General features: G+C 33.7%; 2 protein-coding genes across 2 annotated transcripts; both read right to left on the reverse strand.

Moving 5' to 3' along the window:
* Positions 1 to 4,897: 4,897 nt before the first annotated feature.
* On the reverse strand, positions 4,898 to 7,070 carry LOC144572842 (Putative lysine decarboxylase family protein). The gene is made up of 3 exons (XM_078322516.1): positions 6,638 to 7,070; positions 5,934 to 6,118; positions 4,898 to 5,427 (listed from the first exon to the last, which is right to left on the reverse strand). Exons 1-3 carry the CDS (start codon positions 7,001 to 7,003, stop codon positions 5,013 to 5,015), a joined length of 966 nt encoding a protein of 321 aa, XP_078178642.1. The 5' UTR covers positions 7,004 to 7,070; the 3' UTR covers positions 4,898 to 5,012.
* Positions 7,071 to 8,335: 1,265 nt separating this feature from the next.
* VTC4 (Inositol monophosphatase family protein) lies at positions 8,336 to 11,366 on the reverse strand. Its single transcript, XM_078322106.1, has 12 exons — positions 11,271 to 11,366; positions 11,116 to 11,171; positions 10,951 to 11,001; positions 10,753 to 10,833; positions 10,185 to 10,288; positions 9,979 to 10,063; positions 9,759 to 9,813; positions 9,627 to 9,670; positions 9,311 to 9,379; positions 9,114 to 9,214; positions 8,727 to 8,783; positions 8,336 to 8,634 (listed from the first exon to the last, which is right to left on the reverse strand). The coding sequence occupies exons 1-12, from the start codon at positions 11,281 to 11,283 to the stop codon at positions 8,544 to 8,546; spliced, it is 807 nt and encodes a 268-aa protein (XP_078178232.1). The 5' UTR covers positions 11,284 to 11,366; the 3' UTR covers positions 8,336 to 8,543.

Consider the following 11,366-nt stretch of genomic DNA (forward strand, 5'->3'; position numbering starts at 1 on the left):
CTTAAAAGGTCACTGACCAAGGTAATTAGCAGGAACACTAATTACCGCTATAAGGTTAGTATGTGGATTAAAAGATGGTTAAGTTTTACAAACCACCTGACACGAGATGTCATTTTAATCACATAGATACATGTTCTAGGAACATGATATTTGACAGACCCCGAATGAGACATTAAATAGAATTGTGTTCGTGTCATTTATGTTTTCATTCAGTGTCACGTTCTAAAGTATGAGGTATTTATCGTTCCCACTGAGAAATATGTATGTGTGATTGCTATCTACTGCTGTCCGTAAAAAGCAGTCATAACGGTAGCATTTCCATATGTATAGCTTAGCTGAGGAAGTGATAGTCTGCCAAGAATACTATTTGTCCCTCGTATCTCTATATGAGCTATAGCATCAATGGGTCCCTTGGTAGAGTTAGATTATCTTCATGCGGTATAATTACAAGAGTAATTATATTTGATAATCTACTCAAGATCAAGAAAAGATTCAGTTAGCAAGGATGACACACACCTACCTTGAAACTGATCTGATAGCTATGAGACAGAAGAACAGACACAAGTAAATAGTTTACTGGATTGAGATATTGTACAGTACAGCATCATCTGTGTAATTGGATGGTCATGATGTGTTGCCAGATACCACTCATGATTATAGAAGTTAAAACAGTTTTAACTCTGTTTACCAACATAACACAGATCCTATCGGGTCACACCATATAGGAGCTACTTGGAGAATCTTACTGATTAATTATAAATTGATTATAATTAATATTAAGATGGTTATAATTAATTATACGTGATATAATTAAATTATAAATGTCATTTAGAATGACAAGCAGAAACAACGATTAATTTATAAACGTACACGTTACGTTGTATAAAAGTTACCGAACAACAACCGAAAAGAAATATAATTGTATATGACAATTATATATATTTGATTTGGATTTTAATTTGTTAATTATGGGTTTAAAAGCCCAAAAATAATCAAAAGCCTTAATTAAAATTAAAAGCCCAAAGTCAAAGCCCAAAATCAAAGCCTTTTACTATTCATGGAGAAGAGTGTAGAAGCATGGAGAAGAGTGTGGAAGGGGTATTTTGGTCATTTCACATATTAAAGCATGAGGTGTCAAGGTATTTTGGTAAATAGATTTGTTTTGAGGGGTATTTCGGTCTTTTGCGAACCTCCTCAAAACACTATAAATAGAGGGGTGAGGGTAGAGAGAAAACTTACTAATTCATGTGTTAATCTGATTACTTCGTTAATCGGTTTTTCTCTCTTCCCCGGTTTCGTTTATTACAAGATTCGGAAAAATATATTTTTGCAAACTCTGCGGTATTTCTTCTTTTGCTTTTAAGTAAAACGGAATAACTTGGAGTCTTAAATATATTTAATCTGTCCCTTTTCGGTGAATAGTGTTTCTGCAGAATTCCGCGGTTTACGGTATTTCTGACAGAAGAAATAAACTGCTCTCCGGTTAGTCCTGGTGGATAACCGATAGAGGTATCACACGTGTGATACTCCGAGTCGATTCCTTCCCTGGTGTAGCTCTTCTCGCTCGGTCTGCATTCCAACTGTGATTTGGAAACAAGGTATAAACATGTTATATTAATCTATTTAATTGATAAATAGATTTAAAGCTTTAGAAAATCAATTATGGAGTAGATCTGTAAATAGGATTAAATGGATCTTCCTGATTCATTTAATCCGTAGCTTAAGGTAGATGTAAAAATTTTTGTTTTACTCTTTCCGCACCTTAAGCTAAATCAATGAGTTTGAATCGTCAAAAACCCAACATTTCATACATGTGTTATGCGTTTACTACCATTATTTAAAATATATAAGCATACTTCTATATATTGCATGTATATGATAAGCCGTCCAACATATACATGAAATAAATAAAAATATATTCTAATATACATATCGATTTAATTTAATTTAGAGATATAATTTTACAATAAATTTTCCAGCTGAATTTAGCTTAATAAAATATTGGAGAAAAGCAACGTTGAATTGGAGATTAAAAGAATCATAATATTAAAGAAAATCAACCGTATTTATAATTTCAGCTGAACTTAGTCCTTATGTTTCATGAGAGTTTCATGTTTCATTATAATAATAATAATAATAATCTGTAAGGTCGTATTTACAAAAGTTGGCACTTGATCAGACCGGAAGAGATAAATCCAATTTGTAATAATTCCAAAATCGCACAAAATAACTGAATTAAAGACACAATAACGAGTATTAGATCATACGAGACTGAATTGGGATGAGGTTTTACGCAATTTACCTTTGGAATGATCTGATTTCTGATACCAAAATGATTCAAAAGGATACTTACCTTTTTGGGTTTTATGCGTGCTTTCCTTCGTTCCTTCTCTGTCCTTTCTGCGTATTTGAATCAATCAAATAGAGAGAATTATATCACATAGGACTGAATTGGGATGAGGTTTTGCGCAATTTACCTTTCTGAGAAATAAATCGAAATTCTAATAAATTCGAAATCTACTCAAGCCACACTGACATTCGGACTCAAAAACTGGAATCCGCACAATACCGCTACGGCCGCAGCCAGGAAGCCATACAATGCCCCTACGACCCTTTTTTTTGTTCTAGCGAGTCGAAACGTGAAGTGTCCACAACTTCCAAAGCAGCACTTACATTGCAATAATTATTAAAAAAACCTTCCAAATTTCGGTATTTTCCCATAACTTCCAAAGACTTACAAAAAAACAATGGGCTGCATCGGCATTTTGCAGATCTCAGTCTTTAGGACTGCATCATAAAGCAGCCTGAGTAGATTTCGAATTTTCCAAAAAAGGGGACTTTTTGTTTTTGTTTTTGTTTTGTTTTATTTAGATGGTAGAAATAAAAATTTCGGAGGATATAATTCCTATTTTGAGAGAAAAATATAATATTGAGCGCTCTGTAATTTTTTTTTCTTTATACGCTCTACAGATTCGTCATTTTTAATTGCAAATTAAGAACTTTAAATTTCTAATGTTTCTTATAAATGAGATTTGTCAGTCCTTATTTATCTTTGTAAATTTGGAATTCTAAAGAGAATTAGTTACATTTTTATCTAAGAATTTGTGTTGATATAAAAAAAATATTGTAATTAATACATTTAATTAAGTCGTTATTATTCAGACAAAACAGAAAAAAAAAATAAACAAAAAATTTGCATCATGAAACAGTGGGAAAGAAAAAAGAAGTTGGCTATTCCATAATAACTAAGTATGGCAAACAAAAATTTATTTATTTATTGTTTATTTCTTAGTGAGAAGAGAAGAATTGATAATCCTGGCCTACTGAATTTGTGAGATATCTTACATTAGTTTATTTTCTTTTGATGAATGAATTTTGGAGTTAATATTATTATTTGATGTTCTTGATTAACATAATAAATTTATTAAAATTTCAATTGTATTACTTGCACTTAATTATTTCTGTAGTTTTTCTTATTTAAGCTGAATAATTATTTTCATTTTTCAATTAATTTATGTTAATACAAGTATTATTGATATTTATAATTTTTAGGATTCATATTATTATCTTCTCACTAGCATTATTTAAGAAATTTTATATTTTCTTTTCCAAGTTTAATAATGAAAAACTTAGATTTATTATTTCAATTTTTAGATAGTCTTCCAAGATATTAGAGAAAATCAATATTATTCAATATTCAGTTGTGTTCAGTATGTTTTGTATGAATGAGAACAATGAAGCTATATTAGAGTCTATCACATTTCTATGTTTTTTGCAAGCCATATCTCGCTTTCTATAAATCAAAATGGAAGCGATAATACATGTACAGTAATGGCCAATATCAGAACGATAACCAAGAGAGATAATATAATGAAGCACATAATTGATGTCTCTAACAACACTTATTATATTAATATTATTTATTATTCATCCTATCCGATAATTTTAACGGATAAGGATAGGATATAACAAAGTTAATTTTTAATGAGTAAAAGTTGGCTATAGATAATGTCAATTCTTAGTGAGTATGAGTATAAAAATGTCTCTACTCTACCTATATCGTATATGTCCACTGACACCTCTAAATTAACTCAATCGAGAATATAAAGGGCTAATTAAGTAATATTTTTTCTATGCCATGCACTGAACATGAAACTTCAAGGACTTTTCCTCTATTTAAAAGAATACAAGTAGAGGTGACAATTTTAATTATTTAACTAAATAACAAAACATGCAAATCAAAGTAATGTTTAATTTTTTTTAAAACAAAAAGCATACATTAAATAAACAAAGGGAAAATTAGTTATTTGCCACTCCAAAACTTTCAAATTGTAAAAATGCCATCTCAAAATTTGAAATTGTAAAATGCTACTCCAAACTTTATTAATTTGTAATTTTGCCACTCCAAATAATTAATGACAAAAATACTCTCTTTTTTCTTCTCCTGCCTCTTCTTCTTCTGCCATGGCTCCTAGCTAACTACGTTACCCCCCCCTCCTTCTCACATACACCACAATAATATATTTTTAGAGAAGCACTAAGCCGAAACAGATAATTCTAATCTCTAGTTAATAGTGACAGGGTGATGTATAAAATTCATTGGTTCATTATCAATTATTACTCCTGCAACAAAAGAAAGCGTCTCTCTTTTACCAGTAATTATACTGAAACATTTATGCTGTGTAGGTTCAGAATGTCAAAAGAAGAATTGCACTCTGTGAGCCTAGGTTACAGCCTCCCGGTATCAAATGTGCAAGCTCTTGCCACATCTCTTCATTTATCAAATCCCATCCCTGAAAGGTATCTCAGGCCTCAAGCCGAGATCGGTCCAACAAGAATTGACTCAATTGAGAAAACTAAGCAACATTGAAACGGAAAAATTCAAAGAATGCCCGTAAATCAGTTTGAAACATCAATTCTTGTTGGTAAAATACATGAAATTGAACCAGTTTCTGGTAATTGAAAATAAACCTAAGTAGATTAATATGACAACCATTAATTCAACCAAAAAGTCAGGATTTCATCTTCTTAAAAATATAAGAACCTGTACCCTGGTTTACATACTTTCCAATATCATAATTTCTTTTGCTTTCACAAATCCCGTAAAACTCGGCCAAGTATTCCAGAGCTTCAAAATTGCTGTTGCAAACTGTCCAAAGGGACTCCACCTCTCCAGTAGCAACAGTGCCCCACTGCTCACAAACTTCTATGAACTCCAGAAGTTTTGTGTAGTAACCATCATAATTTAAAAGCACAAAAGGTACCGGGAACTTCGATCCAATTCTTTCAAGTTGAATCAGTGCAAGTATCTCAAATATCTCATCTGCTGTCCCTATACCACCTGGCAGAGCAACAATGGCCGTCATCTCTGATGGATCATTCCGCACTATTGCATCCACTAGCCCATGCTTTCTTGCAGAGAAAAACCTGCTTGAAATGTCATGTGGTTAATTTTGTCTCTCATAATGCTACAAGTAGAGTGAGGCTATGGTACTATGCATAGCGCATAAGGGTCTGTACTATGGATCAATATCTTGATTTTCAAAGTCCAAACAATCAATGTGAACCGTTTCAACATGATCTCCATATAAACATGTACTTGTAGATCAAATTTTACATTTTTCAAATTTTTTACTATTTTGTAGATAGGTAGAAAATCACTTGATCTAAAAATTCTAGACCATGCAAAGTACTGACGTTCTACCTATCTAAAAAAATAGTTAAAAAATAGTAAAAATATATAAAAATATATTAAATTTAGCGTGCAAGTACATCTTCATATGTAGATCACCTTGAACGGTTGAGATCAACTATTTAGACTTTGAAAACGAAAATATTGATCCGTAGTACGGACCAATCTGCGCTATGCATAGTACCATGGCCTCACTCCTACAAGCAATATCAACTTAGTTTGGTCAAAATTACATGCGTACCTACATGTAAAATAAGTATCAGGAGGCAAGTAAGGATGAAAGTTGGAACTTGTCCATTCACCGGCCTCCTTACCAATTTTGAAACCACCAACTGGTTTCTTAGCCTGAAGTGCACCTCTAGTAACGGCATCCATCAAACCTGGACCGGCTCCTGTCCAGGTTGTGCAGTCTAACATTTTGGCTACCTGCAGTTTATTTACAAGATCGTCTTGAAGTATCAGTGCTACTGTGAGGCTCCTCAGCACAAAAAAGGAGCTTTGCCTGAGATTTCAGAAATCTCTCCTATCTGACAACTTACCTACAGGTGGTACCCACTAACCGATCATGCCACAGTATAATAAAAATAGTTATGGATGCAAGTTCCTACAGGAACAAAATGACACGTATTTGTTCTCTTAGACATTTTGACAAGCACCAGTGATCAAATGGGTATGATCCCTATCAAATGCACTGATTCTCTGAGGCATTTCAACAAGCATCTAGAGTGTGTGGTAATCAAAAAGGGAAAATGATAATAATTCATTCCCCAAGCATGCAAGAAGCACCTATTCGCTAAAATACACAAACTGATGCATCAATTCTCTTACCAACTCAACAAGTGTACATCAACTTGGACATGACAATTTGAATATGCCCACAATTGGCATTAAAAACCAGCAACAAAAAAAACAAATAAAGGGATTAATGGAGAAAGAAAGGCATGCCTCTCTAGATAACTCAAGAGCAAGAAGATAATGGGGATGAGCTGGTTGAACTCGGGAAGAACCGAGGTACAAAGCTCCCCGGCCAAGCCGGTGCACCAATTGGTAGCATCTCTGGATCTCCTTTTTGACCTCCAGGGGACTGCTCCTCTCAGTCTCACCATCAATACCACCACCACCTAGTGCCGGTACCACTGTCAAAGTTTGGTTGGTGCTCAATTGGAGTTGCAACTGGGACTGAAACTGTGGTGATGGGTAGATAGAGATGGAAGGATTGAATTGAAAGCGCATAGCAGGAGGCGGCAAAAAGAGCTGCCTTTTGCGGCTTATTGTACCATGCCCAGTACCAATGGCTGCCAACACTTCCATTTTTCTTTGTTTTGGGCGACGAAATTGGATTCTCTCTTGTATATGTATCCCTGGCCCCAACAGAAAGGTCCACAACTCTAATGTTATTACAGGGCTAGGCTACTATGACATTGGTGTTATTTGAAATTAAATAACACCAACTTTTAAACCCTTAGATCTGTCTTGAGATTCGTAATATCCGCTGTTACTGTTCAAGCACTTTATTTTGTACGAATCTCAAGACAGATCTAAGGATTTAAAAGTTGGTGTTATTTAATTTCAAATAACACCAATGTCATAGTAGCCTAACTCGTTATTACATAGTACCAATATTAAAAGAAGAACAGGATCTGATTCTCACTTTATAGTTCTTACTAAAAAAAAAATTTCATGGAAGAGCAATTTTAAAGTTCAGGTACAAAATTAAAAATCTCAAAAATAAAATGCAGGCATAGTTAAATTAAAAATAATGTCAAGCAATAAATAGAAATTAAGTTAAATTTAATTTTTAAATCTTTATATAATCACTTTTAACGGCCATAAATAATTATTATTAATGTAAGAGAGTGAAAAGAGCAAGGGCCAATAAAAACAGTTAGAAAATGATTTTCTTAAAAGAAATCTTTATAAATTAAAAATTACGTTACATCTCAAAAAATAAAATAGAAAGTGCCAACATACTTCTATAAATAAAAAAGAAATCTCAATACAAAAACCTTTTATGTATTGCTTCGTATGTGGTAATCCCATTTAAGAACAAATTGAAAAGCACGTTACCAAGCCCGTGGTGTACAAAGCCAAGAGCCGTTTGCATCAAATATAACCCCAAAATTTGGTAATTGCAAATCTTCCTCACCAAATTTGAAAGTGCTCTTCGCTCAAAGTTACATTTTTACAATTTATCCATTGAAATAATCTATCAAATTTATTCCTGCCGTCTAAAATATGTATCAGGCAAAGCTAAGAATAAGACATTAAAAGCAAAAACAACTTTTGAAACAAGGGATGCACAAGCTGAACCTAATTATAAGAGCCTCATTGCATTCACACGGTACTCATTTGTGAGTCCAACTCCCCTGAGTAACTCAAATTTTAAGTTTAGATCCAATCCGTCCAATTAGAATCAGTCAATCCGGTCTGAGGTGGAATGCACGATACCACTTTAACATTTGTGCCAAAACAGATCAGACGATTGAGATCCAAACTCAAAATTTGAGTTACCTTAGGTGATATATTCCTCCTTTGTCACATAACTGGAATTAACCATAAGAGCCTCTCAGTACATTTACATGGTAATCCTTTGTCATGCATACTGCACAGTACAAATGTGACAAAGAAGAAGTGAAACACGCAGATCAATGAAAATAATCTCATGAAATTATCGGCAAAATAGCAACAATAACTGCTAGTATCTGAAGTTCTGAACAATAGTATGTACCTTTTCTTTGATTTCTCTATGGCGATCAAGTTAATTTATTAAAACATATATAAAAATAACTGTCATTGCAGCTACATTTTCTGAATAACCAAGCAACATAAATATCTGACAGCTCTAATGTTTTCAAGAGGTGAGTATCTTAACAAATTCATCCTTTAAATGACTATTTGATGCCGCTGCTCTCCTGGACATCAGATTCAGCTCCCCACCATCCCTGAACCATTTGAATGCATATATAATTAATCTATATATTGTACTCTTTTCTTTAATCATACAGTATTAGATAGAAAGAAAAGAGAGGCTCACGGATCAAATACAAGACCCCCGGCTTCTTGAACAATCACTACTCCTGCAGCAATGTCCCTACACGACCAACGAAACCTGTTACTGCTCTTCACAAACAAATACTCATAGATCCATTTTAATAGTGGTAAAATCCAAGGATCAAAATCACAATTCTCGGTAAAAAGCCAATTACGACTTGTAAGAGTTCATTATTTTTCCATTTAAATAATTTTTTTTTTTTGGTTTATTTGGTGCTATAACTGCTATAACAGTAAGACTAGCCCAATGAAAATGATTGGTCAGTAACAATATAAACTGCCCACTTTATAATATTTTCCCTTGTGACATCCTGCCACTAGAATCACAAAATGCATACGGACAAACAAGAGAGAGAGGAGGGGAAGGTACCAGGGACCACCAAATCCAATCTCATAGCAAAGATCGAGCCTGCCGCATGCAATTCCACAGAAATTCATAGCTAAGGATCCGCACATCCTAATAGATCTAACCTGCAGATAGAGATGTGTTGAGTAAGGGAATCACTTAATTGCTTTTGGGGTAGATATAAGCAGTAAAAATTAACTGAATGAAAAAAAATAAGGTACCTTGAAGAGTAACTTGTTAATTCTGTTTGTTGTACCATCTACTGTTGCAACATCTCTAGTTGTTCCAGCCTGCTCATATCTTGCTTCCATTAGATAAATCTCACACAAATTATATTCTTTTTTTAAAACTACTCAAATTCATTCATTTCTCTTGCAGATACTTAATAATCGACTCAGATATGATTACAAAATGCAGCTTCTGGTATTTACTAAAGCCACGCACTCATGCAAATAACAATGTATCATGACAGTAAAACAACAGCACATATTCATGGGCTATGATTACTGACATACTGAGCATAGTGTCTGTACGTACCTCAGTAACAAGAAGCGCTTTTACGAGCTCATCTTGAGATGAAGCTGTTACAAGAAGTGTTAGTACCGTATCAACCAATGAAAATAACAGATTATCAAATGAAAATTAAAGATGACAAAAAGCATATATTACCTTTAATAGGTGTACCATTAAGAAAAGCACCTTGTCCCCGGACACCAGTAAAGAGCTACAAATTAAGTTATAAGCGAATCAAATTTACAATTCTACCTTGCCAGTACCATTTAACAGTATAGGTTACAGCCCCATAATCCTTACCAAAGAATACCAAGCAATAGCATTGTCATGATATATAGTTAAAGAGAGAAACAAGGAATGAGGGAAGTTGTCAAACCTCATTTAATATGGGGTTGTATATGACGCCAATTGTAGGAATTTTTCCAATTGTGAGACCAATAGAAACACACACAAATGGGAACCTACATGACCATTTTTCCATTAGATATTTTCACATGAATTAAAGCACATACCATCATGCAAAAGTATTAAAATAGAAACGAGAGCAATAGTTTTTTTCTAATCAAGTGTGTGATATATTACCCGTGCACAAAGTTGGTGGTCCCATCCAGAGGATCCACGATCCATGTAGGATGGTCCGTAAGCTCGTCAGTTCCAAACACTGAGGATGTTTCTTCACCAATTAACTGTCACCAAAATGACAGTAAGCATTATCCTGTTACTGATTTACTGTTATTATTATTAGATGATTATAATTAAGATGGAGAAGGATCCAATGCCAATGATCATTGGTCTAGCAGTAACAACTTCTATTTTGTGCTTAAATTAAAAATTTTAAACCTTGGATGTGTTTACATCATCTCAATTACATGTGTATACAAAAATCATAGAATTTTGACTTCAATTCAGTAGTCATCAAGAAATTGGGAAAAATTGTCAAAACTTGATTTGTTGATTTATTAGCTTGTGATGCATACTGAAATAGAGTCCAAACGATTCATTAAATTACTTTTTGGTTGAAAGTTCAAATAATAGTTATTTGAGATATAATTTTATTGGCACCAACATCTTTAGCATTGGATCCATTTTCAATTAATATAAGCATAATCGATTGGACAGAAAGATTATAAAGAGAGTTATAAGTAAATACCTTGTGATCGGGATAATGTTTCTTAAGGTGATTGAAGATAAGCTCCTCACATGCCTTGTCAGTTTCAGTAACTAAATCAACCTACATTCAACAATTACTGTTCAAAATCAATACTACTACTAATACTACTATTCCATTCCAATAAAATAATACAACTCTTCCAGACAAAAAAAAAAAGAAAATCAATAATAATCTCACCCGCCCCTTGTGCTCCACATTCTTTTTCTGGTAAAATCCTTTGCGGATAATCTGAGCACAAAAGAGAGAAAATTTTCGTAAATAATCTCCCTGACCTAAATCTACTTGATTCAGTTAAATTTTACAAGATCGATATCAACTGATACATAAACAGTAAAAGCTTACTTCACCAGCAGCCTTTGCTGCCTCCACGGCTACAGCTAGCATATCGGAAAGTGAAGCTGCAATTGGAGAAAAGTAATGAGCAATCAAAACTGTGAAACAAGTGTAAGGGACTGGATACTCGATATATCAACCAGCGCCATTAATGGCGATCATACCTTCATCACCCATTTCGCCTCTGTGTCTTTCTTTTATCTCGCTCTCTCTCGCTTTTTCTGGTTCGTCTAACACCTGACCCTACTCGGCCCCGGCAA

This window comes from Carex rostrata, chromosome 20 (genome assembly GCF_964058835.1).
Source record: "Carex rostrata chromosome 20, lpCarRost1.2, whole genome shotgun sequence".
NCBI classification, from domain to species: Eukaryota; Viridiplantae; Streptophyta; class Magnoliopsida; order Poales; family Cyperaceae; genus Carex; species Carex rostrata.

Bases quoted from the DNA above. Each gene is read 5' to 3' on its own strand.
- LOC144572842 (XM_078322516.1), bottom strand. From the start codon at position 7,003: ATGGAAGTGTTGGCAGCCATTGGTACTGGGCATGGTACAATAAGCCGC. The intron at 6,119-6,637 runs GCATGCCTTTCT...AATAAACTGCAG, and splicing joins CTCTTGAGTTATCTAGAGAG to GTAGCCAAAATGTTAGACTG. The intron at 5,428-5,933 runs GTACGCATGTAA...CATTTCAAGCAG, and splicing joins GATACTTATTTTACATGTAG to GTTTTTCTCTGCAAGAAAGC.
- VTC4 (XM_078322106.1), bottom strand. The intron at 10,064-10,184 runs GTAATATATCAC...ATGGTCATGTAG, and splicing joins ACCACCAACTTTGTGCACGG to GTTCCCATTTGTGTGTGTTT. The intron at 8,635-8,726 runs GTGAGCCTCTCT...CAAATGGTTCAG, and splicing joins GGGGGTCTTGTATTTGATCC to GGATGGTGGGGAGCTGAATC.